General features: G+C 36.3%; 1 protein-coding gene across 2 annotated transcripts in view; it reads left to right on the top strand.

The window, feature by feature from the left end:
* trol (terribly reduced optic lobes) overlaps positions 1-24146 on the top strand; it is a 154833-nt gene that overhangs the window by 75578 nt on the left and 55109 nt on the right. The window contains exon 2 of one of the 2 annotated variants that reach the window (XM_066404017.1): positions 4423-4562. The exons of the other annotated variant lie outside the window; for it this stretch is intronic. Within the exon in view, the coding sequence (XP_066260114.1) occupies positions 4490-4562 (73 nt within the window). The 5' untranslated portion in view covers positions 4423-4489. The remainder of the gene's footprint in view (positions 1-4422; positions 4563-24146) is intronic. 2 annotated transcript variants of the gene reach the window in all.

The raw sequence follows: 24146 nt of genomic DNA, 5'->3' as shown, positions 1-24146 counted from the left end.
AAAGAATTTTGGAGATAAGGAACTTTGGAAATATTACTTTAAATGTAATTCACAACTAAAGAATACCCGCATTTCTCTCTTTAAGTAAGGGTAGATTATCGTGTTATCTAATCAGCCGTTATCGAGAACCAGGTTTTAAAAATATTTGTTCTCTTATATAAGCTCTATAACATTTCATAATTGTGTAAAATCTTTTATCTTCAACTTACTTTCCTCACGATGTAAAACCCTCAAAACTCGCCCATTTACCTTTAAAGCAAGCGTCTTATGTTCAAAACTACATAATTGACATAAAATACGACTCGTTCCTTTAGTTATCGAATCATTACGCAAGAAGAGAAGAAATATATCTATATGTAAATGATAGTCATAGAGAATAAAATTTATATTAATATATTCAACAAGAGATTGTGCTTATACGTTATGGTGCACCGATGATTGTATGACTTTAGATTGGATGTTGCGATATTTATAGAAGCTATGTTCATTGAAAATCACAGAACAATGGCAATTAAACAATAGTATGACCCCCTGCATTATAAAACAAACAAATGCATAATATGTTTGTAATAGATGCAGGTGGATTTGGAAGTTGGTTAATTAAATTAGGCCCTAACTCTGGAATGGAACGTTTGGAAGTTGTAGAGTGGTGCATTTTAATTATCAAAAATAACCCTTTTCCTGCTTATCTGGCTCTAACAGATTATTGAAAAAAATGGAAAATGCAATTCTCGACATAATAAAATTCGCTACAAGTGATTAGAAAAGAACTCGGACTAGGCTGTGAACCGTAAACGTAAAGCGTTTATTAAGCCATTTACCATCCGCGATGTAACAATCAATAGCTGAGAGATGAATTTATCCAAGACATACCTCCGATTTTTCATTTATCACATTTTAACACCTACTTCCAGTTTTCACCCTTCATAAAGTTGTTCTACATAGGTAGCTGTTTAATTATTTACCTACACTTTATCCTAAAAATGTGTTAATATATGTTTATTCTTGAATAAGGATTATTTACATTCCTACATGCATCATGCAAATAAGTATTATCATTTCGCTTAAATATTTGTTGAGGAATTAAGTGAACGTTGAAATGCAATTACTCTTTAATTTTAATGTCATCGGGTGGGTAGGGAAGTTATAAATTTATTGATAAATCTTTAAAAGACAAAGATAGAAGACTAACGAGGAAAAAGTTTCCTTTACAGTGGTTTGGTTGGTGCGGTAAAATGACTTCATCACAACCATGTTCGAGCTGAGAGTAGCACTCGACCGTGTGCGGTAAAAACTTTTACCGCACGTGAAAAAAAGTGGCATGTACAGTTCTAAGAACCTACAAAAAGAGCGGGAATAAAAGGAAAGCAACTGGCACAATTTTCTTTTAAACAAAAAAAATGTTTGGGCAGGTCATTTTTCGTCTTGTATTTCCCTTGTTGCCTCAGACATCGTAGTGTCACAATACGTGCGCCGAATTTTATCCCTGTCGAAAATCTTTGTGGGCAATGTCCAGCCATGGCTGTTTGACATGCGTAACTGACAACAGCAGTTAGCGTGCGATAAAGTATCACTTCCTGCATTTGTTAGGTAAATAACTATTATTAGCTTTAATTTTTTATCCTTCCAGATAGTATGAACTGTGTGGGTTTACAGGTTTGTAAATTTCGTCGAACTTGCAGTATTTAAAATTTGTGTTTATTTGTCTGAGAGGGTAAAAAAGATGAAAGGGTGGAAGAGAAAAAGTGAGAGAGAGAGAGAAAGAGAGAGAGTGAAATAGAGAGAAATTGCAAGAAAGAGAGAGCGAGAGTGAAAGAGAGAGAGAATAAAAGAGTAGAAGGATGAGAAATTGGCAGCAAAAAACAGGTTAGTTCAGGTTAGTACAGGCTACAGCTGAACATAACTTTGAACATACGAAGTGGCTAAAACATACCATAGGATTTAACTTCTTTTATTTTTGATGAAGCTCCTTCTATGTTTTTGCATTTTTAGAGTTCTCACCCACTTTTAAGATTATTACTTTTAAAATTCCGCAATCAACGGTTTTCGAATATGACATTTTTGCAATTTGCGGATCATGACTTTTAAACGGTTTCATTTGTGGTCCCATTTGTTCGTTTAATATAAAATAGGTTGAATCCTACATATGGCAATTTTTTGAGCCCTCCTGTATCGGTCGCCCCATAAATTAAATCAGCTAAACCTCCGAAAATTGCCAGATATCGAAGTTTATTGCAAAGTTCAACTATAAATAGTGGAAATCGATCAAACTTACCTTTGAATATATTAAAATACGGAAAAGTGTATGCATGCAAATTAGCAAAAACTAGTAGAATCAAAGATTTTAGCTGGAATCGCTTAAGCAAATAATAAATATAAAAATAGGAAGCTAAGGCGACAACTCTGGATCTGGTAGTTTCGACACTCGAAACTGTCCAATCAAAACTTTAGAGGTACTGAAAAATAATTTTACGATTACAGAACCTTTAAAAGTTTTGTTCATTCTGATTCTACTTTTTAAGTTTCAACAAAGGAGCGTGCAGAACTCTGTTGCAGATCTTTTCATTAATTTTTCTTAATTTGAATAGAAGACAGAATGAACGAGACAAGAGCGCAGCCAAAAATACGAAGATGTCTTGAAACTCGATATGCCTGGAACGTTCGAATTCTTTCCCCAACCATCTAAAAGTCCAAAAATCTCTCAGGGTATCTCAAACTATAGGAAAATTCCAAACCACGTCGAACGTCATAGAAAATATATATTTAATTAAGTGCATCGTGCATGTCCATCTTATTTAGTCTTTCAAAGAAACCACAATTAATGCAACTATATCACATCTACGTATGAGCCCACATCACGCCATTTTAAAATGTTATTTAAATCCTTCATCATTGGCGATACATATTTCTAACGGGTTTAATTGACACTTTATTCGTCACAATAATTGTCCCCTCATAGATGATGATTAAAAAATATGCCCATTTAATTGACATCAGCCCGGCTCTACTGTTCGTTGGCAATAATTGTTATTACGTGTACATATTTAAATAAGCTCTATTTTTTTCCTGACAGTGGACCATGGAACGTTTCCTGGTGCCATTTTTCTGAGGTATTTTACCGCAGCTAGAGAAGCCGTAGAGCGAAATTAATACGAATAATAATTTGGAAGCTTGCGGTTTATTGCCGGTTTCGTGTATGCAAAACGCGAGTGAATTAGTTATGTCTTTGCACCGGTGAACATATAATTAACAGCGTTATATGCCCGAAACTGTCATGAATAATTTTACATATTTTGTAAAATATTTTTAAACAAACTCGCATAATTTATCAGTAGCAACAACACCTGGCCGGCAGAGTATAATAATTTTTGGCAAAGATTTCAATGTCAGGGCGAGCGACTGCGAAAATTCAGCAAAAAACAAGCTGGCTTTCCTTCGCAGCAATGCAGATTACTTAGGCATTAGTACTAATTTATGCAAAGAAAAGCTGGAGGTGTCTCATTGTGTTTATAATTTATTTATTTTGCTTCTGCTTGTAATAAGCAACAACCTGAATTCCCGGGCACCGGGTCGTTATTCACGATTATTGTTTATTTTTGGAGTTTTCATGTATTTATTGCTCTGACAAACGCATGAAATGTGCAAGCGTTGTTTAGCATTCCAGTACAAATATAACAACAAGATTTGTCAACTTTTATTTGGTAAAACAATCAAAGAAGCGCGTGGTGGAAATTCGCATGTGAAAAAAGAGCGTTGAGAATTAAATATATAAAAAAATGATTAAATCAAGGAAGTGCCCCATACTTACCTTTACGCGGATGATACTGCACTTGTAAAGACCAGTTAAAAGTTTTTGGAATTTTAAAAGCCTCTTTTCTTAGTCAGCTACAAGTCAACACTTCTTTTACGGCAAGCTTTTTCTTCCTGCATCAGGGAATATTCAGTTTCCAGTTGAAACCAGAAAACAATGCGACAAAACAAAGAATCTTGAAGCTTGTAGGCTTTTTTGTAGACAAAGTTTTAACTTGTTCCCCCTTTTACTGCGAGATATTTGATCTCTTCAGATCCTCTGACTTCTTCCGTAATTGATGGAATGAAACATTGAAGATGCAAAGAGTAGAAAGAGTAAATATATGTTCCTGAGCTGGTATGACGCACGCCTTACCATAAAATTAGAGAAATATTGTTAATATTTAATCTAATATCTCATAAAAAATGTATTTAAATGTGTTATAGATATGGCGTAAATTTGTTTGCGTTTCATCTAAAATTCTAATGAAACGGGGAACATAAAAATGTATTACACCCCAATACAAAAACGAACTTTCCCAATGTAACATAAAACGCCTAAAGCACTGTACACACCCCAAAGAAACCCTCTTTCTACCTCAAAATCGACCCTTCATAAAGGGTACATTTCAGTGTTTTCTCGAAAAATGTCTCGGCTAATCGAGACTTAAGCCCTAGCCGAATCATCATTACCATCATCATGAGTTGGAGTCCTATGAAGGCAGCGACCCTCCTTCCCTTCCTCCTGCTGCTGTCAGCCCTCCACGAAGCAGGTAACTAGGTTTTAAGTTAATTTCAAGTTTTCCTTGTTTCGCACACACTCTTATACCTTAATTTAATATCGCGGTCCTGCGAGAGCAGAAGTTGCATCACATAGATAATGATGAAGTCGGATTTGCGTTGCTGGTTACTGTTGTATTGGCATGAAGTTTTATGATTATCAGGAAAGGATTGAGGTTCCTTCAGGGGTCTCTGGGGTGTTGTATCGGAATGTTGTTATTTACGTAAATTCTCTTCTGCTCTATAATTTCCCTATATTTTTGTATACATGTAAGTAGCGTGATAGCCCTGCGGATTTTGCATATACATAAGACGGCAAGAGATATGGGATATTGTCTTCTATGGGCGGTGCAGTGTGTTGGCTAAAGCGGAAAACCCGACGTCCTTAAGAAAAATCGAATATGTAAAATGTGAGTTATTTCATTAATTATTATATGGGGGAATTAATTGTTTTATATTAAAATGATGCTAGGACTGCCCACGGTACGGATTCATCCACATATATTTTGTTAATTTTATACTGTGTATGCGGCTTGATTTGAAACGGTATTACTTGAAAAATGAACGCTTATCATTATCGTTTATATATAGGGTGACCCAAACTTAAAGTGTCAAAATTCACCAGCGTATTGTACATTTAAAAGTTAAAAAAACTATATACAACGTTGGTCAAAAAATGATACATAAAGAAAATGAATGTTAATTGTTAAATACAGAGTGGAAAATTGACGCCCTGTATTTTCTTCACGAAGCATTTTTTGACCAATGTTGTATAAAGTTTTTTTAATATTCCTAAATGTACAATACGCTGGTGAAGTTTGACACTTTAAGTTGGGCCACCCTGTATATTATTTCAATTTATTGCGTTTGCTTTGAAAATACAGATTAGTTCGGGTTAGTTTCCAATGTCCAGAATATCTATCTCAAAGTCTCTACTACTGGGTGTTGGCTTTCCCTACCTCATTCCTAAAGCTTTATAGAGCATTCGGCATTTCAGCTTGTAGAAATTATGATAGTTCAAGTTTCTTCTGCATTAGAATTACGTAGTAAGTAATGTGCACGGTGATTCATATGAATAAAATACTAAGTTTCAGTTTCCAAGTACTTGATGGTTGGACATTGGTTAAAATTACAGAGCGTACCCTGTCTTAACGTGGAATTATTCGAAAATATTTACCTTTATTAGGATTTATCGTGGAAATGTTCACACTTGTCAGTAAAACCGAAATACCTAATAATAATATTCAGGGAACTTCATTTTACAAAATCGAGTTTTCGGTCTCCTAACTTTTGGTAGTTGAATAAGAAACTAACAGACTAGTAGCATAAGACTTAGAATATTTCGGGAATGCTTATAGTTAGATATTTCTAGAGGCGCATATTGGAAAAATGTTTTTACCGGTGAGTAGGATGGAAGTAAAAACTAATAGACAGGGTCGTTCGTTAAAAAAATTAAGTTTGAAGTAACCAAACGTTAGATAGGTCGAAATTCCTGTCATTTTCAAAGATGCCCTAATTAAACCAGGCATATTTCGAAATTGCTTACAGTTAAGTATAGGCACAGATATTTTGAGGGAATGTTTTTTCCCTCTAGCGAAATCCACAAGTAATATACAGGGTGTTTTATTTTAAAAAATCGCGCTTTGAATTTTAGGAGGGTATTTGTATAAGTGCTTAAATTTTCGAAAAAGGCTTGTAGATGGACGTAGAGAGTTATATTTACACGACTTCTATTTATCGATAGAATGGAAACACCTAATAATATACGGGGTGTTTCATTAAAAAAAAACATCAAATTTTCGAAATGGGTTCGCGATGCATTGCAAACGTCCTTGATTTTTTACGTACTGTATATAACGTGCACGATTTTTTTGCCTGAACTTTCTAATCGCGGCGGCACACTTAATCAAAGCCATAATATCATGATTTGACAACCTCGTAGGAGGATGATTATTTCATTTATGTAAACAAGCTGACTACATTAATGTTCACCTGCGGACGGAAGCTTTTTTACAAGATTTTTGACAAGCTCGTGGGCGCCACTTTTCCGCAGAACTATTATTAAGACTGACAGCCGCTAGGTCACATTGCTCGGCGGTAACTTTCAGCATTTATGTAAACGTAGCTTTAACGTAGAAAAGCTCCTTTTGGATGCTTTTATTTGTCGTCGGCAAGTTATCGCTCGCCATTATGATAATGAGTGGAGATGATCCCTGTCGTTGTACGATATTGCCTTGTACACTTTATTCGAGGAGGGGCGCCATTTTTTCCGATGGAGAATGCTCGTAAAAGTCAACGGAAACGAGGCGGTTGTCTTCGCAGATTTCACTTTTATGGTTAGGTATTATATTTTTGTATTGTACATATGTAACGTAGTAATAAAATCATATGTACAGGGTGTCTCATAAACGTGCCAACAAACTTTCAGGGGCTGTAGAGCTCATAAAAGCAAATATTTAGATCGAATAGATTTAGGTCCGAAATCGCTTCGTTTCCAAGATATATAGTGTTCATTTCTTTTTTAAAATATTTTTAAATATTCCAAAAACAGTTTGGAATACAGACATGAAACTAGGGACACGCTATAGCGGGATAAACGTGCATGTTCTGGAGTAGGTAGAATATTTCCATCAATGCCATTCAATGAGATGTTTTTAGCGAAAAAATGGTACGCTATTGACTTTTTTAAATAGGAATACTTCTTTTAATATTCCATTAATTCTTAATAAAAAAGGCCTCTTAGTGCTTTGTTGCTCAATAGTCACGATAAAAAATAATTACTCATTGGCCCAACCTTTCATGTTGAGCAATAACATTCCCCTCAAATGAGTTCTTCTTGCGTATGCAGCCTGCTCGTAGAGCATTGGCGACGCATCTGTCCGTTATTTTATTCCATGCCTTCTTCACCCAAGTAATGATTCTTGTGCTTAGGCTTTATGAAATTTCCTTGTTGACGTCTCTTTATTCTAGTTTCAGTGTAATAATTAATTTCCGTACGCAAATGATTTTTAAATGTCTTGTTTATTAGAATATTAAGTTTTGAGATATGCAGACGTTCCTGATGAAATCATTATTTGATCAATATTTATTTCTGTAAGGAAGCTTGAGCACGATGAGTGCTAGCAGAATCCCACACGAGCGTACCTGTTCTGCCACGACGCAAAACAAGTGGTAGAAATGCATCGATCCAATTTCTTATTGCTGCTTGTGTTGACCAAGCTTTTTCAGTTTCAAGAACATAAACACCTGAAACATATTCGGTTTCCTCTTTCTCGCCCTTAGAGATGATTAGAGGAGGAACTTTTTTTCCATCGAGACGAATTGCCAAAATACATGTGATGCGCGTTCTTTCTTAACCAGTGGAGGAAATGTAGATAGTCGAAGTACCCTTGTGTTCAATTGTAGTTTGAGAATGTTGACCCATAAACGTTGCAGTTTCGTCCATAGCAATTATATTCGACAGTAGGTACATAGGGAAGTTGATACCATCAACGAAACACTTTGAAGCAAGTGCACCTTTAATCACTTCACTATCTTCCAACTTGAACAGTGTCGGTGATCTCTTTAGCGACAATTAATATCGCTGAAGAAAGTCATCCATCCAATGTTGCGATGATTTGAATTCGTCTGGCGGTACGTCTAGTTGTGATGTCATTGCAATAGCAAATGTTTGAATATCAACCCTACGAACAACCACAAACACTTTGCTCTTCTATCACCAATCCATTTAAATGTGATGTCTTTCAATTCCGGCAACAATGGTAGTCGACCTGATCCACACTTACGCTTCGTGGCATTTCCCTCGTCGACTTGTTGACTTCGGATATTGTACTCGGATCGCCACTTTCGAACCATTCGTAGATCCGACTTTTTTCCTTGCAAAAAACTCTGAGATTTTTATCTCTGAAATTTCCAACGAGTGCTTTTTTGTATTCTATTGAATTTTGTATTGAATTTTGAATTGTATTCTTTTTGCACTCATTTTATGTAAAAAATTAATGAATAACTAAAAGTTGGTTGTTAAAACGACGTTTAGCACACGACCAGTTAATGGCTAATGGTGTTCACCACTGATCGACACGCACGCTGGGAAAGGGGTGCCCTAAGTCGTACGGTTAACGAATTTAACTAGGGCTTATTTTAGGAGTAGGGCCTACGTTAGAAATGCCTCCAAAAATCATGATAGAGATTATTTCTTGGTTGGATCTTATTTTCGGAGACCCACGGTATAAATGTGGGAGAATAGAGGAGGTGCAAACTAAATTTCTAGCAAATTAACCAAATGAATTAACTATTTCAGTTAAACTTTCCTAGGGATTCACACATATTCAAAATTTTATAAACGATTGATAACGTTGTCTTGTGCCTGATTACGGCACCAGTGATGTAATATCCATTTATGGTTCAAATGACGTAACTTTTTATGCACGTCACAGGCTTCACATGAGCAGCGATGCCACACCTTTTCAAAATTAATATGTAGCCGAAATTTGTCAGGTATTGGTGCAACGCTATCGGTATTTAACAGTATTGTTAGATCCAGGGCGAATAATGTCGCACCAATGAACAAAAAAGTTAAAATAATAATAATCTCTATTGCTAATAATTTAACAAATCTGAAGGAGATGTTCTGAATAAACACATTAAAAAAACCATATTTAGTTACTAAAATCACTAAAAAGAATTTCTTATTCCCTTGAGTAATCATCAACATTAATAATTATGGGTGAGATTTCCTTTCTATCAAACAGTCTCTCTCTGTTAAACCAAGCCAAAATTTCCTTTTCTGTGTGCTGAACAGAATTTTTCCAGTTATCTGGCGTGACAGTTTGAAGAGCTTCACATCACACGTTTAAAGTATTGGTTTCTGAATATCCATCCCTTCCAATGTGTCTACTGTAGTAAGGTTTCGCAATTCCCCAAATAAATTCTATTGGGTTAAAAACACTATGATATGGGGCAAGGCGTAAAACTTTATGGCCGTGTCTTTCTACTAAATCATCAATAACATATTTATTAGGAGGTTTATGTCTGAAAATAGAAGCAAGTTGGAAACAAAAAAAACTGAAGTTCAGTGCATGCGAAACACGCTAAATAAAACAAGAATTTATAATACTCAATTCCAAAATATTAAAATTCAATTTACCTCTCTAACTGAATTCAATGGTAATAAGGACCTATTATTTTCCAATTCTCTTTTAGAAGAGTTGATAAGGGCCGCTACAAGCTCCGTATTGTTTAAGAACTTGAGCATTATATCAACAATAATAATAACAACGCCGATAATAAATAACCAGGAGCACTATTTTAGTTCCCAAAAGATCAAATTTTTTCCGCTAAAATTGGTAAACAAAGAACACAATGGTTTAAAACAACAAATTAAACCAAAACGTCAACAAATTAAGCGCCAACCGTGCAAAAAAATTGGATCATGTTTAGACATTCAAATGTATCTTTATTCTTTTTAGCATATTAAATTTATGTCCTGTCGTCGAAGTATGGAATCACTAGGCGTTTTCCGTTGGGTGTCAGAAATGGGATTGCCACACAGAATTCGTAAAACAGTAACGTTATATGTTTTATTACTAAACTTAGAATAAACTTATATCTACTGTGTACAGAGTATGATTGTTACCAGTTGGAGTACATGTGGAGGAGACGAGGCCCAAAAGAGGAAAGAGACCGTTGGTGGTGTGATCAACGGTTTTATATGGTTTTTGATCGAACTATCCAGAATGTATTCGCGGAAACCGTTACGGAAAATGTTTTCCCGCCGTTGTTTTAGTTCTCTACAGAACCGAGATGTTGCTCTGGTTCGCAGTACACTGTCACTGTCATTAATAGACGGGTGACACTGCACCGCGCTGCTGGCTCCGCCACATTTATATGACTTGTCATTTTACGTAAGGCGACTCTCCATCATTACATTTTGTCACGTGAATAAAATGTTACGTGAGCTTAACTATACATAAATCTGAAGGACAGCAAAGATGGCGGTTTGACAAAAGACGGTTGCAAGGTTGCCATTTTCGCGTATAGTTGTATTATAGGGAAATTTGAGGAAAGAAAATATACTCTGTAAGTGCACTTCTTTAAACGATGAGGACTGAATTTTAATGAAAAATTCCCTCATAAAATTTAAAAGTTTCGCGTAATTTTAAGGGAAGAGAGTGCAAATAGTCCTTAGACATATATTTTTTTAATTTGTCTATTTTAAGGATGAAAGTCTATGCAATAAAGGTTAATACGTTAAATATCTATGGCCAGTTAAATATTTAACAGAAAGCGATTGAATTAAAAATTCATTCTTTCAAAGACGAGTCGCGTCTCCGACTCTGAATCATTAATTTTGTCACCAAACTGCCTTTCGAGATTTTATTTGCAATGCACAGCTTAAGCGCTATTATTCAGAGTATGTCGCTTAACAGGTGACAGACTGGCCCTCTTGAGGTTTAAGATGTCAAAAAAGTTAATTAAAGTATTTTTTATTATCGTTATTCTTTGCGAAAAGCAGCTTTCTCGTTGATGCGAAACCAATATATTACGTCATAAAGGCGATCTGTCCAGATTTACGAGCCATGGAAAGAATATAAGTCATTAAAACGTCTTTTTGGCCCGCGGGCATTTCGTTGTTCTTCCTGAAAAACCTGGAGCGCATCCTGCCATCGTTTTCCTGTTGCTTGGCGGGGAGCTCGTGGCATTTCGAAGTCGCTTTATTGTCTAGTTCGGTTCTTAAGTGATTTTTCTTTTCAGCTACTTTCAGGGACATTTCAATAGCAACCCCTTCAGATATTTTTCAGGTTAAGGAGTCTGCTTTTACCAGGAATTTGCAGCGGGTGATTTTCATTAACATCAAGCCAAAAATAGTAAAATCGTTAATTGATCTCGCAAAATTATCTGTTGTTGAAATTATATTTAGCCCTCCTTTCAGTTAAGCATTGTGCAGTTTAAGCCGTTACAAAGGCAAAGGCTTATCGATCACCTACCCTCTACAATATACCTAATAATTTAGCAGAAATATGATTTTAACGGAAATTAAACTTTTACAAAATATGACAGTTTTATTCCCGTACAATGAGCTCTATTATACAGTTTATTACACGCTCCGAGTAAATGACGCCCCAAAGGTCAAAGAATCCCTTTTGTGAGTCTTCGACGAACGTCGAATGCTTTTGTAGAGCTTTCGATCTATTTCCACGAATTATCATTTTTTAGGCAGCTCATTAACAATTTTTTACTCCTTTAATAATGGGCGATTAATCGTTACCTTCAGCACATTTATATACATACACACATTCAATTAATCGAAATTATTTAGAGCGAGTTGATTGCTCCATAGAAACCTCATAATATGAAGTATAACCTCCTTATTTATCGGGTAGGTTAATAGCAAATATAACGCAAAGTTACTGAATCTAGCCGGAATTTAAAGCAAATTTTGATATGATGATGTAGGGAAGTTAATTATAAAAATTTCGTAACTCAAAAGAAACGACTGACAGGCCAATATCGATATATCAACCTTATTGCATGAACCAATTCCATGGCATAACATGGCCGTCGACCTTTTTAACTGGAATACCATTTAAATAAGCCATTTAAGTTAGTTGGGTCATTTTGGAGCAAAGTTTTACCATTTTGTGTATCATAGAGGATTTCCTGTAATGGATGGGAGAAGTAATGGGAAAGCTGCAATAAGCAACCCTTGGTCGAGGGTGTATTATAAAGGTAAATTGATTAAATTGTGACACCTAAACAATGAAAAAGCGCATAATATACCTAGAAAATTTTTGATGTCAGTTTATACCTTATTTATATGCTATACAGGATATAACATATTATTAGCGAGATAGTACTGTGTAAAATAATAAAAAATGCTAATAGACTCATGGCCAAAAACGCATCATTCTCGATATACAAAGTGACAAACTTTCACATGTTTTCTCATATTTTGCGTTTACTATATATTAATATCGTTGTCATGATGTTTTTATCAGTTCTTTGCTCAATCATCATCATTTTTTAGTTTGTCGATTCGTAGTTACGTTCAGGAGTAATGCAATGCTCATAACCTTTTTTGAACTTTGTGCTAAAGCCTTCAATCTTCAATTTCCCTGATAAATTCTCTTATTTTTTAAATCTTTTTCCGACTTTCATATTGTTGATGTGTTTCAATTTTCCATGCTCTAGAAATTTTCATGATTAATGTTCGACGGGGCTTGGCTCCAAGGTTTCAATTCAGGGATGAAAGTTGCCGTTGGGGTTTAGGCAAACGATCTCAATTCAAACCTTATAAACTTTCTGGGAACTTCGTCCAAGGCCTCCATTGAATGGAATCTCGCTCCGAAGTCTTAATTGAAGATTTGTTGCTAGACCCGTTGTTTGTTTGTTTCTGTTCTATTGTTTTCTTCAATTTCCCTTGGTAAGTTTGGTTTTTTGGTCAAACTCCCTTCGTTTTTCAATTCGGTGATTTACTCCTTTATTCGATTTTCCAAGCGCTGGAAATTCTTGTCATTAATGGACATAGTTCAAGGCCTCAATTTTCGGATCAATATCCCTCCAATTCTCGGATATTGAACATTTTTTTAATATTTGACACAATTTTTTTGCTCTTCTGAGACGTCTGGGTTTGCAGCAACTGATTTTATAAAAACTTAGTCTAGAAATGAAATTTTTGTTGGCGTCATTTGATGAAAAAATTACATTCATCAATTTCATTGGACAAAATTTTCATTCTCGCACTCTGATGTTCCCATAGAATTAGGGGAATCCCAATTCGTCTCGAATTTTGACAAATTTGTCAAATGGCGTTAATTTTTTTCAATTTTCTTGATATATTGCTATTCTTGAGTTTGAATTCCAAATTGAAGTTTCAATAATTGAGAATATTTAGTGGGTAATTAAATCTGCATAGATGAAACTCTACAGCGACGTCCTAAGATGTATAGAATTTCGCCAATTTCTTAAAAATGTGTTCACTTTTTGTATTGTTTTGAGACGCCCCTGTTTTCTCGGATATTGAATTTATGACATATATAATTATATGATATAATTTGATGTTTCGTTCCATTTTAAACTTAAAAGTTATGTGACTCCTCCTGACGCCTGGTGTCTTAAAAAAACGTGACATACACTGACCACATAAGCCCTATGCCCAATGCGGCAACACGCCTCACCCCTAAAAAACCCCTAACCATTCTAATCCGCCTCTTTGCTTTACATTCCCACCGTCCATCCAGCCGTCTTTGCCCGAGATACAATCGATTCCCAATGGACGAAAACCAAAGGAATAAAATCCGTGGAGTTCAAAGATTTTGTGGACATGCGGCGGTTTCCGGTAATCGAGTTCCGGTCGCCCTCCGGTCCGGACTAACCCCCCAAGAGACGACGCCCTGTATACGCTCCGACAGCGTTTAATGATCAATTCGATTTACACGTTTGCAAATTACGTTCCTGTTTATTCTGATTCCCTCCAAGGAGCGAATCAAGACGCTAAGTTAATAACGACGATATATGACGCATTATTCAATTATTCAGGGCCGTATTATATCTGGGGAGGTAAAAAGGGCAAGATAGAAACGTCAAGAGATTAGATTTTACGTGCCCGTTACGGTCCCTAACAATGTTTGCCGCGGATGTGGGAAGCGGTCAATGGTAAATATGTTTCAAATTGAATTTGGAAACGCAATTTCTTTCCTCCGAGATCGAAACTTCCGTGTTTTTGTGTCAGGTTATTGTCTCCTATTGAGTTCTACGTGATTGGACAAATATGAACGTATTTTACATGCTGGGTGACAATTTAAAAATTCTCGAAACCATTTCAGAAATATAAAGTGGGATCCCGAATGATACATTAACTAAACCGTTCTAATTTGCCTCCTCTCCCCCTACCCCATGGAATTTAAAGAGGCGTAAAACTTTTCGACGAGATTTGAACATATAATTAGTTGTTTCCAAACATATAGAGATCGTAAAGCAGTTAAAGTGCCCCGAGAAAATTTGCGTATATCATGTTAGTTGATTTGAATTTCCAGTGCTTTAAAATAAAACCAATAATTTTCATTATTAAAGGCTTTTTTATCATCAATCGGAGCTGCCATCGGAAGAATTGCGTAAGGGCCTGCAAGGGGTGCATTGTTCATTTTTCTGGTTGGGCAAAATTTTCTTCTTTTGTTTATCCAAAGAAATTTGTCTGCGTGCCTGACTGTTGTTATTTTTCTTCTTCATCTTCTTCTGTTTGCGGCTGGTACACTTTTTTACGCAATTTTTGCTCTGAACACCCGATTTAGCCGGTGCGGATGTTTCAGTGTCGCTACTACTGCAACTCTTTTCGCTAGGCAGAAACGCTGCAGACAACAGGTTCCTCAGGAAGCTCAGAGCCTGACATTCGCAGTGATTTGCGTCTGTAGCAGGTTTAGCTGCGGAGCTCCCCTCGGGACTTCCTGACTTCGACTTCTTCAGAACGGTTCCTCCACAGAAGTTCCCAGCACTCCCCTTCCTCTTTCGGAACTGGAAAATATCCTCTATCCTCTTTGTCTCTTCCTTTAAACAAATGGCGGACGCCAATTGCAGTCGGGCAGCAGGGCTGATTAGCGAATATCGATCATTGATTTTGATGACAAACTTGAGATCTTGGGCCGTTAGCAAGGCACTTTCAATCTGGCTTCGCACGTCTCCTCCCAAATCGTAGGCAAGCTCCATGAATTTGACCAGGTCCGTAAATTTGATGCTGGTGTTACCTTTGACATTCTGGAGGGTATTGAGAGCCGACAGCACGTTGTGTATGAAGCTCTTTCTTATGCAGCATCGTGTTTGGGGAATCATTTTACATACTTCAAGAAATTTGTCTCGATTGTCATATTACTGTCATAGTGGACGTTTTTGGATGGGGGATTAAAGGGCTAGAGACTAAAGTGCTAGTAGCTTTATCTAGAAGTTAAATTCCTTGGAAATCAAGAAACTAAACAATGATGTGCCCGTATATTTCATCATTTATATCCTGTTGGTAAAGTTATCTAGACTTTGATTTTTTTGAGACTCAACTCAATAAAATTCACCAAAATCTTTTTTAGTTCCTAAAATATGATGACAGTTTAATAACTATTTTCCAGATTCGGAAAGTGCTGTTAGAACAAACGTGCTTAAAACTGCATTTCCGAAGCTCTAGAACCTCGATGTATCCAGGGTCTATATGGGCCCCATATCAGTTGACTACATCACGCAGTTTTCCTTAAAATTTTCAGTGGCGGCAGGTACATACTTTTGCTAGAAATCTAAAACTAATTGTTTTTAAATATGTGTTGTGTAAACCTGCATAAAACGAGTTGTCACATCTCTTTTAATTCCTGAAATACGGATTTTTACAATTTTCGAATCGCCTCTAAATTCTTCAAACTCACTGGCGGGCATATTATTTTTTTTGGACCGAGGTTGATTTAGCCCTATATTTGCTATATACTCGAAATAATAAAATAAACGTTGTAAATAGTTTTTTTAACATAACAAAAAACGCACTTAGAATTTTTCACTGCTGAATATACCTTACTTTAAGACTCAACGGTGGCGTAAGTAGGCTTTAAAATTGTAAGTCTTAGCAACTTTACCAAGAGGATAAAATCTATGAAAAAGTTGAAGTAAGGATGGAGTATTAGTCAGCTTTACGGTTTCCATAGAAATTATCTTTCAGGTAAATTTTCCAGGCAATAAAACGACGGAAATAGGGCAGAGAATTGGTCAATTTCTCAATTTCCATGGAAATTATATTGCTGGCAAAGTTACCAGGATTTAGGCTCGGTTTTTCAAACTTCTGGTAACTTTCCAGTAAGATTATTTTCATGGAACTGGAGAAATTGGCCAATTCTGTGGTGTGATTTCGTCGTTTTTAAGGAAATTGTTTTCTAGCAAAGATACCAGGAGTTTGAAAAACCTGACCTTAAGGATTTGTGTTACATACAATGTTTATTCTATTAACTGACTGGAACTAATCGGGCCTTAAGGAAGATTAACCGAAACCTTTAGGAGATATTAAAGGATGGTATTTAATGTCGCCATACTTAATTTGGTTATGGACAAATCATGTGTGTCGCCATCAATCAAAAAGAAAAATGATGGTTGTAATTTTAGGGCAATTAATCTAGATATGGGTCATTCTCTGGAAGACAATTCCTTTCTATATCAAGAAAATACAGGTTAATGATCCCTTGTTTCATCATTTCTATGCAAGTTATTCTCCAGGAAAAGTCGCATAGATTTGATATTTCAGCATTATTGAAGAATGTAAGGTTGTTCACAAATTGAAATGAGAGGCTTGCCAATGGCATGTTACTTCGTTTCAAAAAAACTACGCTCCTGCTAAACTTGTGCAGCACCGCAGTAGTTTGATTCCAACTTCTAATAGAATAAACTACTGGCAATTTCATCTAGAAGATAATTTCCATGGAAATCAAGAGACTGAAAGTGTCCATGTTGAAATTATGGTTTTGGTAATGCAGCTGCCTAGACTTTGACTTTTCGGTACTAAATGAGATCTAAGTAAACTACTGGCTAGAAGCAAAAAGTGCAAATTTTGGAGCGAATCTAAACGGCAGACGATCAAAGCAAAATAGACCAACGATGATTTACATCCGGCAACTCGGATGCTTATTACTTTCAATTAGTGTTATGAACGACTGTGGATTGCACGCAATTAAAATGCTGTGTTGAAGCTTTTTGTTGATTAAAACTTTAAATCTTTTCGCATTCGTTCTTTGGTACAGAACCGAACTCTCAATCGCCTTATGAGCAACTGAAGCGAAACCGAAGTACCGGCGCCTCTGAATCCTGCTCTGCCACCACATTCCAGCCAATTAATGTTAAAACCTTAAAAACTAACCGCCATAATTTGGGTGTTAATTAAAAACGGATTTCAGATTTCTGTTCTATATTGCTTTGAAACTATTGCAGTCACGAACGAAATTTAGCATCAGCGATTCAATTGGTAAGGAGAATTGCAAGGCTATTTGTCAGCATTTGTCAAGGCTGGTTTTTGACTTCATTAAGGCCGAATTACGAATGTGCTGTTAACTTTAACTGCAAGTTATCTGACAGGAGTCTGACCATTACTAAAGCTTTTTTTGGACGCTTCTAGGGAAGTGAGTTTACACTGAGGGCTAGCTACCCGTTAACAATAATGCATAAAAACGTTAAATGATCGGAATACTCGTGGTAAATTGGCAAGAGCGAAGTTTCTATGGAAATGGGGCTAATATCTGAAAATGTCTCCTCTTTGGACCAGCTTACAAAAAAGCGCTGAACGTTCGATCTGAGATGAAATATGAGTGTTGATACATGGCTAGGTACATCTTTTTTGTTGGCACTGGCGGAAAAATTGGGGCGAAAACAAATAAATCCAGCAATTTTCCGAGTCAATTCTTGATACAGCCGTTCCCCGATAGGCGACATTAATTACTAATGGCTCCATTAAAGGTTACATTTAAATCAAAAATATTTCGGGAAAATTTTCGTTAATATGTGTTCGGAAGAAACCGGATTGTTTTCAAACATATTTTTGACCCGACATGAATTATCTTGACTTTATAATGCAGTCAAAATGCATTTCGGCATCATCTGCATATACCTGTGGAATGGTCCCGTCCGAACTTTGCGGCAAGACTCCTGCACAGCTGTGCCCTGACTGAGAGAGATGAATGTTCTTGTTGATGATAACTGTTTCCTGAATGCCTTCAATGAGAGCTCTGTGGATCATTTGAAAGAACTAAAACTCAGATTAGTCCCGACTGACGTGTACTCGCGTCCAATTCATTCCTGTCCAAAGTGATCATATTTGAAAAAAAAAATCTTCTAGGCCGCTCGAAACAATTTCCCGAGGAAAATAAATCGAAATGGCGTCCATTAAAAAAAATACCAGAGATAGCATTTAATATCGAAACATGTCCGGCAAAATGGCAGAACACACGTCTGAAAAATGTACCGATCATTTGTTGAAACTGAACGCTGGAGCCGAGAGATGGGTCGCGAAAGACAAATTGCGGGCCCCCAATTTATAACCCGAACATGTCAACTTTGTTATCGCGATCAGAAGTAAATTAAAGCGCTTAATTTGTCAGCCTAAGGGCTATTCCCGAATTATACCATTCCCACCAATTAAATGATACATTATATCTACGCGAGTCGGTGCTAAAGGGGTGAACTTCCCTAATAATAATTGCCAGTGGCGTATGATTTAAAAACAGGGGCGGAGCCCTGACATTTTGCGGCCATTAAAATTCTAAACAATAAGGGCAATATGTTGCTCTCGGTGCGCATCTGGAAGCCATCATTATGGCGAGTTTGGTCTTGTTTAAAACCATGTATGAAGCTTTCTACGTGGGGCTGATATGTCGACGTTATTACACTAGCTTTCAATGGAATTGCCGCTCTAAACCCCAAGTGAGGCCACTATAGATATTCCTTTTTGAACTCTAACTTTAAATGACAAGCGGTATTGTAACGTACGTAAATAGGTTCAGTTCACTATTTTCGCTAATAAGCCTTTGAGCATGCAACTGAAGCGGTGTGTACACAAACATGATGGAAACACAATATTTGAATTACACGTTAAATTAATTGAATTTGGAATCACTATTTTAAATATTACTTAGGTAATGATGCGATGTTTATCGCATCATATCACCAAGGTTATGCATAAAAGACGTGTGTAGAACTAGAGTGCCTGATTAATAATCTAAAGTTTAACACTTTCCGAAGGCTTAATTCTGTAAAAATGCATGCTCATGAAAATGGCATGGAATGGAATGCAAGATGATGCAGCCAAGGACGTTCGATCTTAATGTGGGCTAGACCTGTTGCGGCCATACCTAAAGGCCCATAGTCAACGCCTGAACCACCTCGTGAGGTGTACAGATCACCTATCTTTATCTGTAGTGAGAACTAAACACTAATGTCCTCCTCTTTCATAGAGGACCCTCTGTTGCCATGGGGATCTTGACGGATGTCGATTTTTTAATTTTAAATTTGGGTCAAAGTTAGTATTACTCAGAATGCCAGTACCACTTTTATAAATCGAAATCGCTATCGTGCCTTGAATGCTTCGGGGGTCAATCTATCTCACTCCAAACTGCCAGAAATGTGTGAATCAAGTGAATCAAAAGTTTACTCCCCACTATAACTTACATTCTTACTCTTCTCATTCGTACCTGTTCAGAGCATTATTCCGGGTTGTGGGTTTTGCTACACTACTGGAAGTGCCATCGGTTGAAAAGTCGGAATGACGTTTGGATCCTGGGAAAATTATTGGGAGCCTTTGACAGATAGCAAAACTTTGTCCTGATATGACTCTCACGAGATTTTGAAAGTCCGACACGTGAGGATCGGAGTCGTCCCCAGTGCAGAATAAAATATTAGAAAGACAACAAACAGAGTAGTTCGAAATCACCCTCGTTGCTGCGACAACATAAATAGCTTCAAAAAGAAGCATAATTAAAATTAATACCTGAAATTAGTGCTAATATACTTTATTATATGAATTATACACTAAAATTAGTACGTGAACTTGGCTAAGAGTTTCCGTGTAGGCCAGTAGTATTAAAACGCCCGAATCTAACCTACTGCATAGGTCTGTCCATCCGCTGTTAAGGAATCAAGTAACTGCAACGTGAGAAATTTAAATGAAAACTATAATTTGATATGTACACATGTGCTGAACGTTTGTGCGCCACTATATGACTAGGGAGGTTAGAAATTCAACACATATCTATTAAAATTTGACATTTGTTAGATTTCTAACCTCTTTCATCTGTCAAATTTAGCTGCTGTCACTATTCATTATTTGCACAAAGGCTAAATAATTCTTGATTTTCTTGGCATCACCCGCTTTCGATAGGACGGATTTCAAATGGAACCGCACGTTACGTCGAACCAGTAATCTACAGAGGGGCTGGATGAAGTGGGCAATTCTTTTGAAATTGTCATGCTGACGTTGCTTCCTCCGATTTTGTCGCCACGCGTTATGGCCCAATTTGCCAGAAAGTAGGACAAAATGGAAAAAACATATTCACGGACCATCTACATGCGCTTCTTCGAGATTGCTGTACACAGCATAGTTACCCAAGCCCTAATGCCATACATAGAGAAATTTTTTATTTTTTAGCCTTTCTCCCATTAAATTTATAGCACTTCTGTAAATAGGAAGGACCGCCTATAAATCACTGAAAAAATATTAAAGATATATGGCAAACGTCAAACAAATCATTACATACATTGTAAACGCTGTTACATGAGCCATCAGCTGCAGAAAGTTGGCGCATAAATTACTCATTTCGTCGCGAAATTATGTAATTTATTCACACTATGTGCCATTGTTCAAATATTTTAATAAGCTTGCAATTGATGTTAATTGTTTCTGCACAAAGTCAACATATGCGTTAATCTGATCACGCCCCAGTTTAAGAGATGAAATCAGAGTCTCGCACGACTTGGCCTATTTATTCTAAAGTACAATCTAATTACCGAAGTTAGTAATTAGGTGGTTTGATCGAACAATAAGAGAGCAATATGTGCGTTTTATAAGGATGATGTCAGACACGTTAAAATAATTGGGAGATGAGGTAATATAATGCCCTTTTAAAACAAACTAAGTTAGTGCGGTGATGTCACTTCAGGCTAATATAAACGACACATTATACAACAGGTAATTTTTATTTAATATAGAGGATGCGGCCGGTGCTTATTACGGCACGCTCGAGAATCTAATTAGGTTAATCTTTATGGAACGTGCGCTCGTATTTCCCGAAATAATATTCAACTTCCTCATATTTCTTTTATTGCCGATACATCGTTACGCAATGGACGTATGGAAATTTTAGTATCTTGTGCTCCTGGGATTGGAAAAATTTCGGCACCAGAGACACGTTTAAATGGGGGCGCGGGTGTTCTTTGCTCCCCGCAGCGGGGCCGCTTTAGCATAACAATAATCCGCCTACAAAAACTGTTAAAAGCTATTTAAAAATCTGTATGCAAACGACGAGACCCAGCATCAAAGGGAAATTTCCCTTTAAAATTGCTCTAAATCCATTAGGATACAAACGAAAATAAATATTAGATGTGGCTTATTAAGCTATTCTTTCGTGTCGCCATCAGATAGGCTCTGTTTCATCCCTTGTAGCTTTTTCGTATTAAAACTTTTAAACATCCTAAACATAGATATGAGGTGACTAATCAGTCATAAATCACATGACTTTTTTCTGCGGATGCATGTTTTATGACATTTATGACATCATCTGGGCTCGGAAAACTGCAAGTAGCTAGGAGGATGTCAAGGGCAAGATTTGGCCATGCATTCTCCATATAAACTTAACAACATTTGAACGTTACAAATGAAATTTGCAGCGAAGCTTTAAAGTAGATTTTTCAGTTGCAAAGTCAGTGTACGTGTTTCCCTATGCGAATTTAGTTTTTTTAGTTCTAAACAGGGGATCTTTGTTTTCTGCAGTGGATAAATGAAACCATCTAGATACAAAACACCAAGTTTTTAGAAGTCAAAAAAGAAGCTTATCGACTTTAAATATCACGTTTAAAGAATTGAGCCTTTCACGGAACTGGAATGGAAATAGAAAAATTTTCTCCAAATAATCATTAGACATACATAGGTATTCTCTAGTAACTTTGGCAACATTGTCTAAAGGAGAAAAAGGGCCGTTAATATTTGTTTTTTGCCTCCTTGCTGTGGATACCAGTACAACAGCGAGGGACGTAAGCTTATTTCCTTATCGCTGCGCGCGCAACCCATACAAAATGAAACTGTACGGAAATGGAAAATTTTTCGATATTAAGTTTGATTTTGATTAAAAAATAACTATTTCCTCACCTGCGAATAAATTCGGAAAACCCTGCTTTCCCATAAGATCGTAGACGAACTCAGACAGCCGAAATGAAAATGTGCGATATCACCTTAAGTCTCCATAAGACCGCATTATTTCCTTAATAACTAACTGAAACTACCTTCATCTAACCTCTCCCCGAATAATTTCAATTTTAGATAGATTTCCGACTCGCAAAAAGCTACAAACAGAGTAAGGGTAATTGAACTTACAAATTGTCTCCTTTGAAATTGGAAAATGAGGGAATTTGAACATAATAAAGTTGCGACTTTTTATCGATTAATCAAAAATAGAGCTTTCGAGTTTGTTGAATGTATTTACCGAAAGTGATAAGATCCAGGGTATTTCCTAAACGCATGAATTCATGAGTCCTAATACGTGGCAGTTTGGACTTTTTAAGCGTTAATTGCTACTATTTTTATTTTTTCAGTTGTATTAAGTTTGTTTACAAATGTGCGAAAGTTTGGATTTTAATATTAATGTCGCGAACAAATGCGGAAAATATCAAGGGGCAGAAAATTTATAATTAACTAATAATGAAAACTGCTAAAATCTACTGGGCGCTACTATTTCTGTGTAAAACTCCCACAGGCCAATCTCGTGGGTATGTCCCTGAAATTCCTCCATGAACTCTGATATATTTAAAACGCACAACATTATACTGTTATTAAACTGCGAACATTTTAATTAAACCGTTCTTAGCATTTTTTTTATATTAAAAAAAAAGATTATTTTAAAGTTGGCAGTGAGGATATTTGACCTAGCCACACTCACAGAAAAAACGTTTTTTCTATAGTCAAAAAGTGAGGGTATCTGATGGGCAAGAACATATATTTTTTTAAGTCTAATGAGGGATGAGTAAGAGTACGATTAACCAGAACGTTAAATGAATGAAAAACTGAAGGTTTTTGAACTTATTAAACGTGTTTTTTATGATAAAAAGTTAGTATTTGAGAGTCAGAAAACAAATTTTTCTTTATCGCTAAGTGTGGGTGATTTAATTTACGGGTGAAGGGGAAGAGGAATTCCGAAGGGGAATTTTTACGGATAATAAAAAAAATGGGGGTTACTTAGTCTTTCGTACTTCTAGTTCCTGACATATGGGGCCACTTTCACACCTATATTCACACTTTTAAAATAATGAAATTTCACTTGATAATATTTCAGTTTAGTTTAGTTGACCGCCTTACTGAAATTATTCTTTTTACCATGACGTTGGAAATCTAGGCATTATAGAGCTATTACGCTATTATTGCCAGTAGACATGCATACGCAATAATTTGTGACGAATGGATGATGGTATGTTGATGGTCAATTTAAGGCAAACTCCCACATTACAGCTTTTTCCTTAGGGGAAATTCTAGACACTGGTGACCATTTACCGTATATCTATTAATAAGTTGCCTTGTGGTTCAATGGAAAACATATTTACACTATTGAGTCACTGTTCAATAATCGGTATTTATACTCTATATTATGCAAGTGGAGATGTTTTCATAAATTCATTTTACACGTGCAGCATAATTGCGGTCTCCATTTCTGGAGCTTTCCTGTGCGAATCAGATGTCTTTTACATTTTTTATATTGTCTTTGTAAGGATAATTAAAACCAAAATGGTGATAAGGACATTGAGTTACAAGGGAAGTGATAGAGAAAATTGTGATAGCAGCATCTAATTAGATAAGAAATATTTGCAGAATT

This window comes from Euwallacea similis, chromosome 32 (genome assembly GCF_039881205.1).
Source record: "Euwallacea similis isolate ESF13 chromosome 32, ESF131.1, whole genome shotgun sequence".
NCBI lineage: Eukaryota > Metazoa > Arthropoda > Insecta > Coleoptera > Curculionidae > Euwallacea > Euwallacea similis.
This window is presented reverse-complemented; position numbering and strand designations above follow the sequence as displayed.